Genomic DNA, 23102 nt, shown 5'->3' with positions numbered 1-23102 from the left:
CAAAGTCAAAGACGACGACAGGCAAACGAAAGCAGGCAACAGGTAAACAGGTAATTTTTGGCTAAGAATTATACCGAAATTGAGGTGTCCCGTACTCAGGAAATGCGTGTAGATCTTTTATTATCCAATAGATTTGCTTCCAACTTTCCACATCGATAAAAGATAGATACAGCTAGATTGACAGGGCATTTTCATTAAGATATCAACATTAAACTAAACAAAATTACTTAAAAACGGCCTATTTTCAGTAAAATTACCGGTAAAATTTTATACTGCTTTCATAACCTACTGCAGTAAGAGAAACAGTTAGCGAACAACACAGATCCTGATCAGACCGCGCGGATGCGCAGGCTGGTCAGGATCCATGCAGGTCGCAAAGCTACTTTGTTGGTTGTCTCAAGGCGCGGCTCATATTATGCAAAACTCCTGGAAAATAATAAGATATAAGATAACAAAGTGAATTCTTCAATTACCTCATCGTTAGTTCTAATAAGTCCTTTAATTCCTGATCTGTTTCTTGTCGTCACACATGTATTTTACAAGAAAATGCGAAATTTGATTCGTCCGTTGACGAAGTGTCATTATAGGTTACTTTTTAATTCCAGCGTAATTCTGTAACTTTTATGTTAAACACAATATCACAACTATGATGAACAATGACTGTTTTCATGTCTTTCATTTTCACGTGTACTTAATGCTTGACTAGTAACATTTTTATTGGTTAACGAACTGATCAGTGGAAAATTTAGAACATAGCATGAAACACTCAAATAAGTATCAATTATAATGAAATTCATATCTCGGAATTAAAACAAATGGGCATCATTGCACTTGGGGCAATTATCGAACACAATACGTTGATGAATGAAATCGAATTTTGGATGTGTGAAGTATTTTCGCAACTCAGCCATCAACATATTCAATTACTTCAACGTAAATAGTGTTTTATTAAATATTGTTGCAATATTATTCAAAACCAAAATCATCTGGTTAAAATGAATTAGCTAATTATAGTATACGAGTCCGATGAAATTACATAACGCCGGAATTTTAAAAGCAGTGACAGTCTTTTGTGCATTTATGAAATTACAGAATTTAATGGAAATTATACTTGAAATAGAATAGTTAGAATATATAAATGCTTGCAAAATACAAAATACTATTTATTTTCATCTTGTCTAAATAAATTAACAAATAATACAGTAGTACATGTATATATACATATATCATACAAGTTCAAAGACATAATGACATTAAATTTCATAACCCTGATGTTTTAAAAATATAATCCTTGCATTTGTTAAATTATATAAGTTAATGGAAATAACACCTGAAATAGGGAAGTAGAAAGAAAGAAATGATTCAAAAATATAAAACATTGTTTAATTTCTCCATTTCTTATCCCATCATAGTGTTGAAATTTTAAATTAATTGTATACATAACAACAAGCCACTGCATTTACCTGTAAATCGCGGCGAATCATCGCAATTCACCGCGAACCACCGGCACTTCATCGCGATGCGCCGCGACCGTCATCGCGGGACACCGCAATCGATTTTATTGCATTTGGTCGCGGCGGACGCTGTTAAATGTATTGCGGAGATGCATGAAAAAACGCGCATCCCCGCGGCTCAGGAAATTGTCCGCGCTAGGGTCCAATCGCGGGGAAGCGCGGACTTTGAAAAATCCGCGAGCCAGGGACTGTACTATCATATGAAACAAAGAACAGTTTCTTTTATTTAAGAAATAATATATCCAAAACAGCGATTTGTTGTGTTTGGAATACAGATGGAAAGGAGTTATATCGCGAGGGCGCAGCCTGGGTAAAACCGAATCAAGCAAACTAACAAGAATTATTGTGTACATCCCTGAAGACATCCCACCAAATACGTAGGCCTATTTGCCGGTCTGTTGTGGCTTTTTATTCCGTACGCGCCCCAGTGGAGTGTGAAGCTATGACGTAATAACAGTGAAAACAAACGGTGAATTGTTACATATCACGACTCGATTTCTTTTCCTATTGAACAAAAAAGACTGAAAATCGTGTGTTAGTATAATTCACTGTTTGTACGTCACAATCATTATGTCGTAGAAAAAAGGACCATACATAAAACAGGCAAATATTTGATGGATATCGTCGAGGATGTACAAAATAAGCTTTGATAACGTGTTAGAATCGAAATAATATATCTCAAATAAAATAAAAAAGTGGAAAACCACAAGTCGCCCAACACGGCACAAATGAAAATGTTGCAGGCTCGATTTGACTGAGCCTGTTCATGGACGGTAGTGGAAATGCAAGCTACCGTCCATGCCCTCTAGCCCCGGGTTGAGCAGACTTTACACATGTTATACGTACCAGAATATAATTAAGAGACATCCGCAGATGTATTCATACGTTGGTGCACGTGGAACCTTCAATGATGTACAGAGTGCAATTCTTTGAAAAGCGGCGTACGGTCCCCAGATAGAATAATGGCTTTGCCCTAAACGAAAATACAATTGGCAGAACTAAACAAACTGAAATTTAGAGAGAGGATCTGTGGTTGTGGAGCCTGCATATCACAGAAACTGCCAAAGGACAAAATTAAAAAAGCAGGCACCATATCTAAGGGGTGATTAAAAAGTCTTAGACAATCCTGGTTAAAGTCTTATATGCAAGTTACTATCTCCAAAACTAATGCAGGTATTGAATTGAAACTTTACATGTGTCTTCCAAAACTAATGCAGATACTGGATTGAAACTCTATAGATATTTTAACATTTAGGGTAATATTTTCCTGCTTCTGGGACAAAAATTCGAATAGTCGAGCATTGACTGTCTTACGGACAGCTCTCGTTAAATTTTAAGTGTGCACTAGAACATTTTATCTTATTGATATCATACTGTATAAATATCAATTATGTTTCGAATGTTTATATTCATGAAATAGATCTACGTTTCGTAAGATGTATGGTTCGACCCAGAATCAAAGCTGGTGCATACAGTACGGCAATTAGCAGGTCGAAGACTTCCCCTCAATCGAGAGACAATCTCTCAAAGTAAAGACAATCTCTCCTAAACATATATCTGTCTTTCGATCAAAAGACACGAGCCGATAAAAATGTAAACCCGTCATGTCGTCAAGCGAAAACGACACGCATGAGGTAAGTGTGTTCAATTATAGACGTTATGTACAATTCAAAATAGGTCATTTGTATATTCTAACATATTATTTACAATGCATGTAATGAAACAACTCACAAAATACACCCAATTTATCGTGAAAGAATAAAATTCAACATTTTTTGTAGTAAAGAGATTTCCTTCCTTCTTCTTGCGTCCATTTGCCGCAAAGCATGCTAGTATCTACGAGTTTATTTCTCGGCTGCAGCACATTTTTACGTTTTTGTCAGACTTCTGTTGCAAACTATGGTGTACAAGTAAAGCCATAGTAAAAACAATTTTTTTGTGAATGAGATAATTTATTGCTTATGTAAAGTCACTTTTGCAACAATAAAAGTTGACACCTCTGTAAATGAATACCAATAGTTTTTCAATTTGTGTTTATTTCAGGTTCAAGAATATGTTCCCAGAAAAAAAGAAGTGTACTTCTCACAAAAAGGTCAAACCCAAAAAGCGCTGGAGCACCACCACACTGGGCCAATAAATACAAACGAGTATGAAAAATATGACAGAAAAAGGGGAAAAATCTTTTCAAATAGAAAAAATACTGTTTTTTTTTTCAAAGGTAAATGTAGTATTATATGTCTAAATTTATATATATGTTACGTATTATAGGCACAATTTGGAAATATATTAAATAACATACATGAAGGTCATACATATGATTATTGATATACATGTTGTTGTTTTTAATGCAAAGTATAACAATTATCTATAATATATGAAGTTCTAAACAATAAAATTGAAAGGAAATAAGTGAGAGCAACAAAGTTTTTCAAACTGGTAATGTGAAATAAAAATGATTTCAGATAAACAATGTTTCTTTTCATATTTTTACAATAGGAAATGTATTTTATGAACATCTTCAAAGTTTTTCATTACACTTGAATAACACTTACTTTGTATATAAATGTTTTAAAGGCAATGGCTTTAGCAAATGTGTGCGGGGCAGTGGTCAACATACAAATTGAGTGGAAAGGAACAATATCCACTTGGAGTTCAAAGGTAACAACCACTGTCTTTGTCACAAACTGACATACGGGCCTCATTGTATCTGTAGTGTAAATGCAGGTATTGCATCATCTTTTTGAGATATTGAGGTAAATGTCTGATTTTTATGCATAAAATACCTCTAGTGTTTTTCTGTATTTCATAACTTAAATTTCCATGTAAATTTTATTAAATTCGGTTCAGTAATAAGAAAGTTGACATTTTATAAACTTCAGTAATTCATGATTTTATCCCCAGAACCACTATAACGGGCCTTAACTTGTTCTAAATCCACGCCAAAGTAGTCAGATTTCCCGGCTATATCGTGATCCCCGTGGAAATACAAATAGTCAGAGTACACGCATTAGTCGTGAGTCCAATGAAATTTAGTATTTGGCGGGACATTACCCTACAAATAGACTGGACTAGATATGTCCAGCGCACACCACATTTCGACATTAGTTTAGGCTAGTTTCGGTATGTAAGAATAATTTATTAAATTTTTCAGACTTTTATAAATTATTTCGAAAGAGGAGTCTAAAATGTTTCGTTTCTATAAGCTGTAAGATTTGTACTGAAATTTGTGTAACATGATAATTGCAAAGTACTCTTTTTCAAAATCATATGTCAAACATTTCGTTGTTAATTATGGAACGCCATTACTGCATTGCCTTGTAATGTTAAATCTATGTGGCAAGTCTAGTACCACGTATGTAATATGTTATTGTAATTTGAAATTATTGTGTGCCAGTCTATAGCACATCTAAACAGTATCCGTTTTGTTGTATGGCATTTGATATTATATTCATGCTAGCTTTTGTATAACGTTTATTTCGCATTGCATTGTGTTAATTTGTAGTTGTAAATAAAAGCTGCAGTTTATCATTTCCGTATCTATAATGTTTCATCATAAACTTTTCATATCTTTTTCATACTTTTAAGTAATTAATTTTAGTAATGATGGAAGTAATAAGTGACGTATGAACTTAGGAGTACATATATTTTGTATAAGTAGCACGTATTATTTATGGGAGCCTACAGAGGTATGGTGTACTCAATGGAGCAGTTTTATACCCTGACTTATTTGTTTTGCTATGATGCTTACCATATGTTATATATTTTAGCTTCTTCCGCCAGACGACTTTTACCTGGTGATGATGTCACAACCCGGAAATACAATACCCGAGGTTCATTTGTCTTCACTCGCCTGGATGTGATTTTCCCAGCGCAGAGGTTTCGTCCCATGGTTGTGCCGTAAACCGCAAAGACGATGATTCTTGTGATTCACTGAAGTCAGCTCAGGGATCCAATCACCTACCGTCATAGGGAGCCAAACGGAGTCAACGTATTCACAGTTTAAAGGGACTTTACTTGAAGATATATTGTATTTTTGTGCTACTTTAAGTTCGAAATTAACGGAAACAACTGTGCCACGTCACGTTAAAACGGAACTGTCAGTGTTAGAACTTTAAATCTTAAAATACTGAGCTCAGATTTTCTTTCTTTCTTTCTTATAATCAGATTTTTTTCATTTATCATTTATTCATTGTAAATAATCATTTTCTGTAAATAAATTTGTAAATATTGTAATGGGTGTTGATTTGTTCTGGTGGTTGCTGTCCCCGGTACGTCCATCCTGTCACAGTCTTAATTAATTTTAAGTAAATATACATATGTGTTTATAATATACATGTTTTACTTTTAACTAAAATTTGTTATTATATGCAAATTTTATACTTATATCATGTACAGTTACTTCTTGTAGTTTATGTAAACATACAAAATTATATCTTTAATTTGTTACAGTTGTATGTCGTAGGTTTACAATATACATTGTATAAATATTTTATACATACTTCTGTACTAAGAAGTTAAAATAGCAGTTTTTAAGTTTTACCCTTTACAGGACGACAATTAAATATGAACGTATAGCTCTTCATGTAATAATTGATTAACATATTTATCACAACAACACTGACAAAACAAAATTATCAGAAAATATTTGCCAGTTATATGTACATTTCCAGTCAAATATGGATTGGGTGTGAGAACACAGATTGTTGTTACTGGTGTCATGTAGTGTGTTTAGGCTTTTCTAAATGTACAAGGAGAACATTTGCAAAAGGTCAGTGGCACTGTCCGCAATACAGGGACATGTACTATGCAATCCATTGTATGATTAAGTATTTTATACGCGAAAGGGACATATTATTTTATTCCCCTGGTGTCCGTCTGTCCGTCCGTCACCAACTTGAATTACTTCCCTTTTATGTTACTATAAATAGCTTAATTTGAACCTATTTTATTATTTGCCGTAGGGAAAAAGCGAAACCACTTTTCTTTGGTACAACATGGATGGTAAGGATATTTTTGTGGGCTTTGAATATTTTTTGAGAACTTGGTGAGTTTTTGAAGGTCTTCCCTTTGTTATTCCAGCCCTTTGGTCTTCAACTGTCAGGTTCTTTAAATTTTGCTCCCATCCTGTGATGTAACCCTTTGAGCGTATATTGCCCCGCTTGGTGGAGCTCTTGGTCAGATTTTGTTTGGAATATTTAAAATATCACGTGAGTTATGGTAAATTAATTATTTTTCAACATGCATGGACATATCACTGACACAATTTGCTGTGTCTACCTTTTTGAACATGGGTTTATTTGTTAACTTGCAGCTATATATAAGTCGTCATTTTAAAGTTTGAAAAATATTTTGTCATATGTTTAACGTGGCGGGAGTGTAATAAAGCCATTGTTTAAAAATGATAATACACTAGAGTAATAAAGCTTTGACGTCGACTTCGTTTACAACACAGGAGACGTTGGCCAAATTGATATGTTTATAAAGTAAAAGAAAGTAGGCTATTTATATTTCGACAGGAAAAGCTGACATGTGATAAAAATAATATTACATTCGTGAATTTCTACGTTGAATATATTTAACTTGTTGAATAGAAAATAATAAAATGCTCGACAGAGCCTCGCATTTTATCATTTTATTCAACTCGTTTGATATATTCAATATGAATAGACTCTCATGTAATATCCTCTATATATTTCACACAAAACAGTAATTTACTTCGAGTTACTTCCTTGTAAAAATCTAGATATTCCGCTTTCTTTCCCTTCTTGCACTTTTGCCATGTTTCATTCAAGTTGTCTGCAACATCTGCAGTGTCATATTCCTTTATACTTCCAATGATTCTCTCTATATCTTCGGCTATTTCCTTCTTATTTTTGAGTTTAATGTCGTGATACTTAGACCTATAATGACGATAGTAAGATAACGAACATTAATTATATATATACAGTGCAGATGAAAGCCAAAGGAGTTAACACATTTTATTGTTTATCTTAGTGCATGAAATATAAAATACGGATTCTTGTGTCCACTTACAAAAAAGTAAATCTTTGTTTACTTTAATGAAAAAAGCAGTTTTAATCATCATTCAGTATATAGATCTAGTAATCTATTTTGATTTTAATAGATGTTTATAATCTCTTTACCTATTTATTTGAATGTGTAATTTAATGGAATATGATTACATGGTTGAAACACGTTTAATTGTAATTAAAGGTTTACATATAAAAATACCTGTCCTGTGACGTAATGAATATCTTCTAACACTTGTAGTACGCTGGAAAGGCTAGACAGTAACTGTGAATCATTTAGTGTATACATATTAACATGGTAATACATTTAATTAAAAATTAAATTGTTCTTACTTTCCTTTTCAGCAGTATTGTTTATGTTTTATGGAAAATAAATTTACCATATTCCATGACAAATTGGCAGTTATTTATACTGTTTCGCACTATTTTGTTATTTATATTATTTTACATTTTCATACCATTTTCTGTTCTCTTTGCACTTCTCATCAAAGTGAACTAATTCATTGTCCAGTTCTTCTCCTTCAATGGACTTGTGAATACCTAGAAATTATATGTTGACATGATTATATGAGTGTATGTATGGTTATAATATGTAAAATATCGGTTATATTTGCATGATATAACTACATAAATAATGAATTAAAATAGTAAGTATTACAAAAAGATATATTTTCAAAATATACAATTTTCAACTATTTACCATTATCAGTTATATATCCTGAGGATCTTAATGTCTTCCTCCACTGTAAAAATCTGTTCCATTGTTTGATTTTCTGAAATAATTAAATGTTATGTAAATATACACAAATAATATTTGTCTTAGGTATAAATCAATGTGAAAATGACATAAACATGACATATTTAGTAACAACGTCATTAATGTTATGCATGGATGTCTCGGAGGACTTTAATTTTCGTACTAACGTCTTCTTACTTCTTCACTTTTGACTTTATATTCAACTTTTCAAACTTCTTACTCACAACTTCCTCACTTGTAACTTGTAATAACCTTGCATCAGACTTTAATGGAAGCACTGGAGAGACAATTGACTTCCCTACTTCCCATTTGCAACTTCTTGACTTCCTACTGCCTACTTCTTGATTTCCTACGTCCTACTTGTAACTTATGCACCTCTGACTTCTAACTTTTGCATGTTTGACTTCCAGCTCCTGACTTTAGACTTCTCATTTCAAAATTCTACACGTCTCTATTACAATTTCTTGACTCCTTACTTCTTTCTTTTTACTTCTGCAATTTTGACTTCTACTTTCAACACTTCTGACTTATAATTTCCTGACTTTCGACCACTGATTTCCAATTTCCACACTTCTTACTTCCGACTTCAAAAGAGGAAATCTTTGAAATCCGAAGTTTTGAAGTTGGAAGTCGAAAGTCAGGAAGTTGGAAACCAGGAGTGCAGAAGTTAGAAACGCGGAAGTTAGAGGAAGGAAATAAGAAGTCAAGAAGTCGGAACTAAGAAATGTGAGAGTTTGAAGTTAGAAGTCGAAAGTCAGGAAGCTATAAGTCCGAAATGTGGAAGTTAGAAGTCAGAAGTTCGGAAGTTACAAGGAAGAAATAAGAATTGAAGAAGTCTGAAGTAAGACGTATGGAAGTTAGAAATAATAAGTCGGAAGTCAGTAGTTTGGAAATGAGAAGTTTGGAAGTTACAAGTAGGAAGTCATGAATTTGTAAGTGAGAAGTGCAAGTCAAAAGTTGGAAAAACGGAAGTCATTTGTCCCTTCAGGGCTTAGAAGGACAATTGATTTCCGTACTTCCTACTTCTTATTTCCAACTTTCACACCTTTTACTTCTGATTTTTTGATTTCCTACTTCTAACTTCCGCACTCCTGACTTCTTAATTCCTGACCTTTGACTTCTGACCTCCAACATTCTGAATTTTCCCTTCTGATTTCAAATTTTCACATTTCTTACTTCTGACTTCAAAAAAGGGAAAGTTGGAAGTCAGAGGTTTTGAAGTTGAAAGTCGGAACTTGCAAGTGATAAGTGCACAAGTTAGAAATAAGAAGTTGAAAGTACGTAATTAAAGTGTGTCCGGGGCTGATATATGAAGGCATGATACGTACCTAAATCCTTCTTGTTCGGGATCTTCTTTGAAAGCGTGTAAAGCTGTACTATTCTGTTTCATCTGATAATAACATTTACATTTACTTCATACAGGTTACAATAAAACGAATCAGATGATTGTTACAACAAGCAATAATGGCATATTATGGCAAGAATTAGCTCTAAGCAATTTCTCGATACGTACAATATATTGCAGATGTTTTTATTTAATTTTAACATCGCAAAAATTATGTTACTTGTAATTGCAAGGTTAAAATGACACTGATTGCAAAATATGACCTTTTAAATTGTTAAGTACGGGTCATATTATAGAAAACGTTTTACAATTAATGAATTCAATAATAATTCATACTACCTTTATAAAAATTTAAAACATCGGCAAATATATTTGAAAACAAATATAGAAAACATATGTTTACGTTTATATGAAAATGTGACACACTTCGTTAAAGAAGAAAAAGACATTTACTTATTTCATTTTGTATACTGAAGTATTATGTGCACATTTAGATTACCTTTTCAAGAAGTGGCAAGTTTCTCTAGGCTCTTAGCCATATTTTAGTAGTAGCAGGACTTGGTGGCATGAACATCTTTACTTTTCGGTTAAATGCCTCTAAAATGAGGTCACCACCTTCTGCTTTGCTATGATGGCCAAAACGTGACATACAAATAAGCTTCATATATAATGGTCTCAATTCCTCCGGACATTTGTCTTCCGTTATAATTCTACGGCTATCTATTTCCATATATGTTGTCATGTTACGCCCGTAGAAAAGAGGTGGAAGCTTATGCATTGCGCTTTGTATGGCTTCGTGATTACATCTTCTTACGCCAGTTCTAAATAACTTTAAAGCTGGTAAGAAGGTAAATGTGCATTTAAAAAGAAAGATGTAATTTGCAGGAGCGGTTTCTAAAAATCTGAAAAATGATTCCAGAGCCGGTACTTCATTTTTTGAAAAACAATCTCTTACGTATGGTAGAACCAATTCTCTGGCGTTTCCGTGGAATAAGATGTCAAGAAGTTGCCAAGATTTATGGTGATTAAGTGCTTTTTGGCAATTTTGTAAAGCTTTAAATGTTTTAAAACCTATTAACTTTGCAGGTGTACATAAACACACAGTCCATAGAAGTTTAAATATTGCCTTTGTGTAATTCATTTCATAGTGACCTAATCCTGGAATAAGTAATATTTCCCATACTTTTTACAGTAATCAATGTCAATGTCTTCATTATTATAATATGACTTAAGACATCATCTCTTGATTTACTTTCCATGCCACAAAATGAACAAATGTAGTTGTTTTCAATGATTTTAGAACCTAGGATATACGGTAAGCCATCACACCCCATAGCGACCCATTCTCGTTTCCCTTTGTTGTTTTGCAATACATCATCAAAGACCTTACAAACTGCACTGTATGAATAGGGATTAACGAAAATTGGACCCAACAAAGATGTTTGACACTTTCCTTCGACATTTGATGGAATATCAGAATATGGATCATGGTGCACAGATTTAAACACAACACCCCCATAAGTTGTAGCACTTGCAACTCTATATTTCACATTACTAAAATTACATTTTTCACCACGTTTAATTTCATATACTTTATCAGTGTAATGACCGTTTTCTTCAGACTGATCAGTATAAACCTCTTGCAGTAACGTAGATAAGAATTCATTTCTGTAATTTCGGAACATGTTTTCCATATAGTGTTCATCACACACCTACCTTCTGTCTTTTATATCGGTAAGCCACATAAAAGGAGAAAGACCAAGATATTTTTGCAGTTAACTTTCAGACGAGGGTATAATAAACAACAGAGTTGTCACAGCGCTTAGAGAGGCTTTGCAATCGTAAACTATATTCCATCGGTTTGCTAAAATCTGATTGTTATCACAAAAGAACACACCGTCACCATCTGGAATGGATGCAATTTCGTTCGAAGACTTTTCTAAAAATGGAGACAAAGTAGAGTAGGAACCTGACGGTGAAAGTTGATTGCTTAGATCTACGACATTTCTACTGCCGCTCAAATAATAAGACAAAAGATTTGTAGAGAAAGATACAGGTCCAATAAAATTACTGTCTTTCAATGAGTAAAGATGTTCAAGAACTCGCAATACTTTGGCCTCCGAACATTCAGAAATTTTGCAAAAACCATTTAAAAAAGATACCATCTTCTTGTCATATTTTGTAATTTCAGTTTTTAACTCGCACGTTTCTATTGTTTGCCCATATTGCACATCTGGCCTGGTTTGATAGTTGCCAATATTGGACCCAACAGCATATGCAATACATCAGACAATTTGTTTGTTTTGATATCGTTAATTAACAACTGAATCTGGTCATTTTTTTACTTTTTTAGCTGAAAAGTTTGTCTCGAAATGTTCAACATATTTCTCACACACGTATTTACACTTTGGTCCGATTGCTTTTTATCTATAAGAATTTCCCTGGTGCTGACTTTTCTTTTTTTCCAGATTCTAAGTTCATAACTTTAGACGTGTAACCATCTCCAACTAAAGAATCGTTCATAGAGCATTTGCACACTTTCCCTCTTTTTGAGCCATATTAGTTATTCCTGATAGAGGAAACAGCAGTTATAAATATACATATAGGTAATATTTTGTTTTATTATGAAAGGAATTAAGGGAAATATGCATAAAACATTTATTTTCTTTATTTCAAGGGGGCATTAAGGCTACAAATATGTTACAAATCACATTTATGAAAATGTATGTGACTACCGCAAATAACTGAAAAATTAAAATCAACTTGTAATTTGAAAATACACACAACAATTCAACCAGAATGCCAATTATTATCAATGCTTTCGACTATTGACACATTAACAAATTATACTCTGTTTGATACGCCATACTTTTTATATTACATAATGCATGCCCTCTATTACTTTGAATTTGTCCTAATTTAGTACCTTTGGGGTTATTACACAAGATACAAGATGGCGCAGATAGAGCAGTAAAAATGACGAAAATTTGTTCTTTCACATTTTGTCTTACCTAAAGGTAATATTTGAGGCAAAATGTCGAGCTCTTGCTCAAAATTCACTTCCTCGGTGTTCAAAATCTATGTTTACGCTGGAAATGACGTGTTATGTGAAACGCTTCCTTTCATAGATAATCTTTACGTAATTTCTAAGACCGATTTCGGATGCGCTTTTTTCGTGTGACACTCACAGCCTTCATTTTAATCTTAGGATCAGAAAATATCTTTTGATCGAAAGACAGATATATGTTTAGAAGGAGAGATTGTCTTTACTTTGAGAGATTTCTCTCAATTGAGGAGAAGTCTTCGAACTGATTAGTAACTGTCAACACCTATAAGAAAACACAAACCATGTTGCATAATGCAGGCCATGTGACATGTTATTTCTCATTTACTACAACCCTTTTGTAGCGAACTTAACTAAAATGCAGAATATGATTGTTTGCAACCTAAAAAATACATTTATCTTAAAAATCCTATATATGATATGTAAGTAATAAACAAGTTTACCTGTTCTCGATAATGACATTTTATTTCTCATTTACTACAACCCTTTTGTAGCGAACTTAACTGAAATGCAGCATATGATTGTTTGCAACCTAAAAACTACATTTATCTTAAAAACCCCATATATGATATGTAAATAATAAAAAAGTTTACCTGTTCTCGATAATTCCGTTGTCAAATGGTCCCGTGTTAAGTGTGCTAATCGTGGACAGGTAACTGGGTCAACACTTCGCCTTGCCATTGATTGGTCATCCAATTATATTTACATCACAACATCGTAGTATAGTTTCCAAATTTGGTAATCGATCTCAGTCAATGAAATAATCAGTCATGGCCGACCGCGGTTCGTGGTTGTTAGTTTTTGCGCATGCACGTTAAACACCGATGGGCATGAAAGGTGTTGGATTAATTCGAAATCTAAATATACACCAAAGTAACAATAGATCTATTTCCGTGCGACCAGATTTACCTCGCTCCCATTAACTTCGTACTCCCTACCATTCGTACTCTTCGTAAGATTTCCGATTAGCGGCTAACGTTGAACCCGTCCTAGTAGAAATCGAGTGAGAGGCTTGGCTCATTATTTTATAAGCAATATATATGTACAGTAAGTTATCGGAATAACTACGTACATTGCCGAACACTGAAGAAGTTTTGATGATGCAGTGTAAATCTGGTTGGACAATATCAGAAAAGAACTACATTAGTATTATTAAGTTTATTATTCATATTATCTTTTTATGAGCGAAGCTACTGTACAATGTATGTGTAGGAGAAAGTGTTTAAAGATAAAGATAGATTACAACCAGATGTTGATCCACCCTCATGTATATAGATAGTTGATCTTTGATTGACCTTTATTTATATTTATATATATGATTGTATATTGTTAGAGACCAGTCACTGCTGAAATAAACAATCTTTAATGAATTACACGTTCAACTTGTAAGTTTACTTTTTTTTAATTTGAAGCACTTCCTAATAAAGGTCTTAGCTTTCAAGTTGTCATGTATCCTTGGTAACTGTTACGTGTACTGCAACGGCACAAGCCAACACATTTTCTTAAATTTCGACGAGAATTACTGTTTCCTTTATGCTGTTATAAAAGCCATTGTTTTACGCCGACAAATATAAAATCAAAACTTTAATTCAGGGATTGTTTAATATGCCAATTTAAAGTGAGGTAGAACTATAAAGTTTGGCATTGCTCACTGCTACAAATAGACACATTCGTTTATGTGACTGAACAATCGTTAAAAAAAGTCGTTAAACCCAAACACACACGCACGCACACACACAGAGCACAACCATGATGAAGCTTTAAGCTGCGAACATGCATGGTCATACCGCATGAAAAGTCAATGGAACATAGCATCCCATCTCATAAAAATATATGTTAGATCTATATATATAACCAGTTTTCGTATAGATTCCTATGTAACTTTACGCTTTAATAGCTCAATCACTCTGACACGATATTTGGCCTGTATTATTCAATAATAATTTCATCTAAGATTTTAAAATGTTTAATATCTATTTCGCAGATTTTTCCTTGAATTACTTCGATACAGCGATAAATAATAAAATGAATTATGCCAGACTTAGGATGTTGAAAAATCAGAGTTTGGTGAATTGCTCTACAGTTTACTCCAGGGTGCAACAATTTTAAATCAACAGCAACAGTAGATATATAGTTATGTTTCAAAATATTTGCGTCACCGAAACACTGTCAAAGTGTCATTCTATGATATATTTTCTTTTGCAACTGCCAAGACCCGCGCAGGCATATTGTGTATCCCCAAAAGGACCTAACAATGTTTCTGTTAGGGTAACTGCATCTAACTCTTACCTTATCCTGACTGCTACCATTCTATGATATATTTTCTTTTGCACCTGCCAAGACCCGCGCAGGCATATTGTGTATCCCCAAAAGGACCTAACAATGTTTCTGTTAGGGTAACTGCATCTTACTCTTACCTTATCCTGACTGCTACACATGTGAACAAATCGCATATTCGAACCGTATGCAAAGCTGTTATTATCACTTATTTGTTTCTTTAATATACGAGTTCTAGTTTTTTGTTATCGTTTTTGAAATCTTCGTCAATGCTTATTTTAATGCATGACTTCTGCATCCGCATTTTAACAAGTTTTTGATAAATTTCAATTTATGTATATACACATGTAACCACACATTGCAAATGCGATCTCGCGAGGTTCCTGCAAAAGGTTCTGTTACTAATAGGCTTCCGTAGTTTTATCCCAGCTAGGTATTGTTTGAAACGTTTCATTGTACTTGAATGGTGTGTCCAATAGCTAATAATATCCGTTTATTTCGAGCAAATTGACCGAGTTATTTCAAATTGAAATACATGCAGTCATATACACTGACCAATTTACTTGTCAAATTGTGAAATGGACGAAATTCGTAGCTATATTAAATGCTGCATTAGGCTTGATACAGATTCAAAGCAGATATTTGATGAATTGTGTGGTATATATGGATATCGGGCAATTCGCATATTTTTATGTGGATTAAAGCTTTTAAAGCTGGGAAATTATCTGTCGAAGATGATGCCCGTTCTGGTAGGCCTAAGATTGTCGGTGAAAAATATAACCAGTTGTACTTGCATATCAGAAGGCAGTGCGCAAACAATTCTGAAAAAGCGTTTGGACCCAAGAAAGGTTTGCGCTAGGTGGGTCCCTCATTTGCGGATCAAAAGAAACAACGCCTTAAATGTGCTCGGGAACCTTTGAAAACATACAAAGGCTGTGAAAGTCGGGTTTTTTCTTACTTGCTAACAGGTGACAAAACCTGGAATGCACATGTTTGAGCCACAGAGAAGGGCTGATAATAAGCAAACGGAGCGAAAAGATCAAAAACGCCCCTGTATTGGCAAGAGAACCATAAGTTCGAAAAAGATGTTGTACGTAATTTTCTTCAATTGTAGTGGACCAGTCGTTCAAGTGCCTCGTCCATCTGGTCATACAGTTACTGGAAGATTCTACAAGAACTTTGTACTGAAGAAAGTGAAAAAGTTTTAAAATAGCAAAGGATGGTCAGGAGTCCATCTTATACACGACAGCGCCTCCTCTCACAAGTTCGATGCTGTAATACATATAATATTTCTTAAAGTAATATATATACGGAAGTCGTTGTGCATAAATCATCTTGGCAATAAACATACCATTTTTACTATAAATTGAAAAAAAAAAAACAAAAAACATTTAAACAAAATACTTAAATACAAACAATCTTATTATAATAAGTATAAATATGATAGGGAATGAACTTTGACAGTTCAAAAAGAAATTTGTTGAAAATATTCATGACATGAGTTGTCTGTTCCACTACAAAGGAACTTAAGAAAATTCACTGAAACATATCCAGGGTTCTGTTTGACATAACCTCCATTGATATTATGTTAATAGTTTGTCCTTTCTAAAGCGATCGAATGTCTTTTAAGTAGTTCAGATTTAAGTCAGGCGAGGATAAACTTCATAAAAAGAAGTGTCGCATTACATCGCCGGTGTTGATCGCAGTTGAACTAGTTTTGGATGGCTAAATCTTGTTTTATAAATATAATAAACCTCATATAATTATCCATTGCACAAAAATTGTACATACAACTTGAGATTTCTTGTTACGCTTTACGTTTATGTTTTCATTGTGGATTTTGAATAATGCAGTTAAAGGTAACGACTGTTTTGTAGTGTTTACTATTTTCACACTAAGTTGAATACTGGTCTAGTTAAGGTATGTGTTATCTATCGTTTTCTTGCTTAATTTCTTATCTGTTCGATGAAAGATGAAATCTACGTAGAAAAAAATTGATTATTGCATATAATATAATTGTCACGTAATGGGCTAAAGCTAAAATGATTATGAATGCTTAAACAGACTGTAGGTAATATGTATTTGGGAGCTACTCTACTTATCAAATCGTCAGGGAAAACATACGGCTCGACCGCGATCGAACTCACGATCCTGCGATCCTTAAATCTGTGCTCTCCTTATTGAGCTAAGCAAATCCAAATGAATGTTGGTGACTGATTTTGTTTGGAAAATAGGCAGGTGTAATGTTAATTGTCACAGCTTTTTGATCAGAATTCGAGATTTAAAATATGTTATACATATTTTCCGTTTTCATTGGTAACTTTAAGTTAGTATCTCGTATATACTAAAAACTATGCAGAAATTGTATTCATGCTACCATGGAAACGAACCTAACGTTTTACATAGGGTGTTATGCAACACTATCCAGTATATCTTAAAGCTAGATTTAAGTAAATATTGAAAAAGATAAGATTAATTAGTGAAAATGACACATTAGATGCAATAATAAAAACTCTTCAAATACAATACTGGCAGTCGTTCGAGCGCGAATAGTTAAATGATTCGCACTTGTGATTTAATTATAATTTACGAATCCGAACTCCTGTCCATATTTTATTAACTTATGAAATCATATTTGTTATTTTTCAAATATAAAACGTGGTTGAAATCTGTGCTCTCCCTATTGAGCTAAGCATATCCAAATGAATGTTGGTGACTGATTTTGTTTGGAAAATAGGCAGGTGTAATGTTAATTGTCACAGCTTTTTGATCAGAATTCGAGATTTAAAATATGTTATACATATTTTCCGTTTTCATTGGTAACTTAGTATCTCGTATATACTAAAAACTATGCAGAAATTGTATTCATGCTACCATGGAAACGAACGTAACGTTTTACATAGGGTGTTATGCAACACTATCCAGTATATCTTAAAGCTAGATTTAAGTAAATATTGAAAAAGATAAGATTAATTAGTGAAAATGACACATTAGATGCAATAATAAAAACTCTTCAAATACAATACTGGCAGTCGTTCGAGCGCGAATAGTTAAATGATTCGCACTTGTGATTTAATTATAATTTACGAATCCGAACTCCTGTCCATATTTTATTAACTTATGAAATCATATTTGTTATTTTTTAAATATAAAACGTGGTTGAAGTTTTCGGAATTTTGTGTTTTGTATAATTCTTAAAATAAAAAAATACATATATTCGTCTTCAGAAAAAAACTTAAAATAATATTTATCACTAACGCACACATTTTATTCGTATTGAAAAGATGTGTTTACAAAACAACAATAGTTACTTTCCGAAAACTGTATTTTTTATCTTGATATTTAATTAATATATACCGTGATTGGAATCGTTTTTGTACGTATAAGTCGCAACTTGTTTGTTACAGAAAAAGCAAGTATATTGGTATAAAATGAAAATATAATAAGTAGGAATCGGTATGATTTACTTGTGAGATTGTGAGAAATAACTCGTAAAATTCGTAAATGTCAAAAACTAGAAAACAGGAACGAATGAGTGTCGTAAAATCGAGCAGTTAATAATTTTAAACTCTTAGTGAAATGTAGAAAACTGAAATCGTCGTCTCCTAGTAAAGATTGTTTAATTTCTTTTCTCAAATTTGAAGCTGAGGATGTACCAAGGGTTAAAGCCACATAATATAGGTATATTTTGTCGGTTCCTGTATTCCGTACTCTGTTTCAGTTATTTGTACGGACTCAACAAATTGATAGTAGGTCGTGTCTGCACGATTTAGACACACAATCTAATGCTCGCTGTGTGACAGAAAAGTGATCTAACTAAATATAGCGTACACTTTCTAATGACCATAGAAGAAATGTATGTCGATTAGCGCTTAGAAACAGTGCTACGCTTTTCCAGAGATCGCCGGACAAATTCTTATATTTTATGACGCTCCTTGTAGAAACGTTTTTCAAAGATCTCTGGATAGATGTTTATTTCACAACGATCGTTGCAATGGTGTATCTCCGAGTGCACCGAACAAATGATATATATTCTAAAAGATTGTTGTACGTAATTGAACATTCCAAAGTGCAGTGGATTAACGCATATATTATAATTTTCATTGTAATGGTGCACCTTGGAGCTCGCCAGACACTTTATGTAATTTGTAGGGTTTTCTTTGGAAATATTCGTTTAGGAGATCACTGATAAAGTAATGAACACGAAACGATCATTGTACATAACGTTACATTTCGAAGTGCGCTGGACAAAAAACTGTATATATTATAATGTTTGTTGTAACTGCTTTTCAGAGAGCGTTGGACAAATCGTCTAAACTTCATAATGGTCTTTGCAATGGCGCGTCTTAATTGTGCTCTGCACAACTAGTGTATAGTGTAGGACGGTCGTTGCTGACATGTTTGTTTTGGCAAATAATGTATACTTGACATCATTTATTGTAATGTTGCAATTTAAAAAGTTATGCACAAATAATGCATATTTTAAGCGATTGTTGTAATGGTGCATATGCACTGGATTGATAATATTTATTTTAGAACGAACGTTATTAACATTCATTTCGGAGATCCATGGATAAATAATATTTATGTTACAACGGTCATTATACCTAATGATACATTTTAAAGTGTGCTAATTCTGCAACGACCCTTGTAACAATGCTTCTCAGAATACGCTGTATAAATAATGTATAGTTCTAAAATGGATGTTGTAGTCTTGCAGTTTAAGAGTTTACTGAACAAAATAAAATTATAGAAATGCACTCCAGATAGTGTTCTTTTCTTTTGCAACTTGCAAAGCAGAAAATACATTTCTGTCTACCAGTTACGTACATCTAATTGAATTTTCATCAAAACTTCAATTTGCAAAATAAATAGTTTTAACTTGATGACACAAACATATTTCACCAAATATCAAGGATAAAAGTTTGTTTTTTATTTCTATTTAAACATAGGAAATTCTCAACTAAAGAAATGGCGTCTGTAGAAGCATTCATTTTTCTCCCATTATGCATGAGTTTCTCGGGAGCTCTGCAGTTGGCTGGATTTGTGTCTCCTGGATGGATCAGGTTTAAAAACAGATTCCACACCATTCACACGGGAATATGGTATACATTGACATGCACAGAGACTTGTGAAACAAGCTCAGTTTATAAGGGTAAGAGTTCTTCGAATACATCCTGAAAAGAAGAACAAAAACATGCCATATTCTAATTGTTCTATATACGAAGCTACAATCATGATTTTAGCTACAAATATGTATTTAGAAATGGAAAACCTATTATAGTAGGCGATATTTCTTATGTGTTAGTTATTTTACTGAGTGGACATTAACTGCCAAATGTATCGCAGGTTCATTAGTCAGTCTATTTGATCTTTTATGTAAAACAACTTGTCTGATTTTAACTCCACTATTTGGAGAATGGGTGGGGGCGGGGGGGGGGGGGGCGCTATTCTACTCACTCCGGCGTCGGCGTGTCACTTTCTTGGTTAAAGCTTTTCGGCAACCTAAGTTTTTCTGTCATATGTTTGTTACTATTGCTTAAATCTAAGTGTAAGTTCACATAAACATTGAACAGTATATAAACAAAGTATGTGATGTGCATGGGGCTGGGCCCATTATACCCAAGGGCAAGTTCACCAAGTTGTTATACTTTGAATTATTTTCATTTAATTTTTTCGAAAGCTTCTTTTATAGACATATATCTTTGGTGCTTAAAAAGATAATGACCTGAAATTAAAAAAAAAATATTTCTTCATAATCATCATCTGCATGTGTGGTTACAATCCCCATAACTCTAATTGTATTTTTGACAGAATTATGACCCTTTCATACTAAAAGTTTTTTTTTGCAATTTTCGCTTTCTGGATATAACTTTAGTACAATATAAGATAATGAAACTTAAAATATATATTTACCATCATCATCTCCATATGCGGTAACAATCCCAATAACTCTAATTTGTGTTCTTGACAGAATTATGCCCCTTGATGTATCTTCCTTTTAAAATAGATGTCTCTTATTGAGACATAAATTCATTTTACTGTCAAATCGCCGAACAGTGGAGCGAGCTGTCTTACGGACAGCTCTTGTCTTTATTATCTTTGATTTTATTATATATATAATTTGAAAAAATGTATGGATTTACTCCATTGTGAAAATACAAGTTCACCGAAAATTATAAAATTGCTAATTTATGAACGATGGACTTATTTCTATTATAAAACCTACGTCATGATAATTTTGTTTCTCTTACATTTTGTATCATTAGTTGCTTTTCGATACAAATGTACATGCTAAAAGGTTTCATTCATTTACAAGAAATAAATTCTTAAAATCACTAGTGTTGAAAACATCTCCATCTCTGTGTTTGACGAGTTTTTTTTAAATGTCTCTATTTGAATAAACTAAAGTACGTAGGTAATAGAGCACAACATTTTCACAGAATAAGATGAAACTTTGGGTTGTGCCCCTTATCTTTTGATCTGTAAATTTAGTAAAGCCAATATCTAAATCATTTTGACATTGAAGAGAATAAATTCTCGATTAATTACTTTATTAAGTTATATCTGTAAATGCTGTCCTAGTACATACCTAGTCCATAATGCACGACAGGTCACATAAAAAGTATTTTCATAACAGATCACGAGGCTGGCAGTTATCATCCATATAGGCCATGGCAAATACAAACGACTATCGCTCTATTAGCATGTGTGATTGCTGTCATTTGTCTTATAAAGACGAGAAATACTACAGGTGCAATAATGGTAAAGTGGCTCACAAACGGTGCATACTGTTCTTTGTTATCAGGTATTGTTTTAGTACATATAATTTTGTCCCAAACTGTTATGTCTGTATAAATCAAAATAATCAAGGTTTTTAAGGAAGCACCTAGCAATTCGGGTACCCTCTCCTTCATCGGGTTCATATTTGTAAACGTTTAAAGGCCGGTTTGAGTACACAAAAATCATTTGAATAATATTTTTTGTATGCCATAAGTGGTTGAAGTGACTGCCATTACATTACTAAAATACCTGTATATATATATACATGTATATAAATAAAGCAGATTGATTTGAATACTTGTAAACATTCGTGTATCTGACTGATGTCATAATGTGAGTAAATCTTTAAAATCTTAATACTTTTTAGGGATTTTGAGTTTAGTGCCAGCAGGAACTGTCGCAGACATTGTACGTACTGGTGAGCATGGTGAGGATGATATGCTTTTTCCGTATTCATTGCTTCTTACTGGACTCGGCGGAATCCTCGCTTTGGTAATATCTCTCATATCTTTGTATTCTGTGCAGTCGGGGCAGACGACAAATGAACCGGGTGTCCATTTATCCTCAATGTGATGACAACGTTGATATCTTCACGTGAAAGGATGACAAATTGACTGGGGTTTAAGAAATCAAAACCAGTGCTTACAGCTATATATCATAGCGAATTCTGTCCTAATTTTTTTTAAAAGAAATTAGAAATTCTAATTATACAATATTTTGCATCTTTTTCCTCAAATGACATGCAGTTACAATGCATGATGAACAATAATTTATCTTAGATCATCTCCAATATGTAATGGTGACACCAATGGACATTTAGTTGCGGTTATAAGTTTGTACAATATTGCTTATATCGCAATATATACTGTGTTTATAAAAATGAAATGTATTCAAAACGTTAATCATCGCTTGTTGGAAGAGTGGCTCGGTCTAAGAGTAAACCGTTTTATATTGTGATATGTCTATCAATTCTATCAGTTGTTTATAACGAAATATATTATGTCTCCTGATATGTGAATAAAACAGTATATATATTTATGAAAATACTTCTGCTCATTTACTTAATTGTTTATAAGAATGAAGCTGTTTACATGTACATTGAATAAGTGTATACTGTTATCATATTATAAAGTAAAACCGTGTTCATGCAATAAAAAATATTCTACTATTTTATTTAAAATAGTAAAGCAGTATTTACGGAATACATTACTTCTATACATTCTGTTCATTCTTTATTAGAGTAGAACAGTATGCAGGGAATAGGATACTTTTACTCACTCAGTTCTTTGTTTATATATGTAAATCGGTATGAAATGAAATGCGTCTTCCAATT

General features: G+C 33.2%; 1 protein-coding gene across 2 annotated transcripts; it reads left to right on the top strand.

Moving 5' to 3' along the window:
- The first annotated feature begins 16634 nt into the window (after positions 1-16634).
- Positions 16635-22886, top strand: LOC123523510 (uncharacterized). 2 transcript variants are annotated; one of them, XM_045301177.2, is made up of 4 exons: positions 16635-16906; positions 19939-20141; positions 21627-21794; positions 22137-22886. In XM_045301177.2, the coding sequence occupies exons 2-4, from the start codon at positions 19958-19960 to the stop codon at positions 22340-22342; spliced, it is 558 nt and encodes a 185-aa protein (XP_045157112.2). In that variant the 5' UTR covers positions 16635-16906; positions 19939-19957; the 3' UTR covers positions 22343-22886. The 2 variants fall into 2 exon arrangements, with proteins under 2 accessions (XP_045157112.2, XP_045157110.2); XM_045301175.2 differs by having other exon boundaries at positions 16636-16845; positions 22137-22882.
- The last annotated feature ends 216 nt before the right edge of the window (positions 22887-23102 follow it).

This window comes from Mercenaria mercenaria, chromosome 3, assembly GCF_021730395.1.
Source record: "Mercenaria mercenaria strain notata chromosome 3, MADL_Memer_1, whole genome shotgun sequence".
Lineage (NCBI taxonomy): Eukaryota > Metazoa > Mollusca > Bivalvia > Venerida > Veneridae > Mercenaria > Mercenaria mercenaria.
This window is presented reverse-complemented; position numbering and strand designations above follow the sequence as displayed.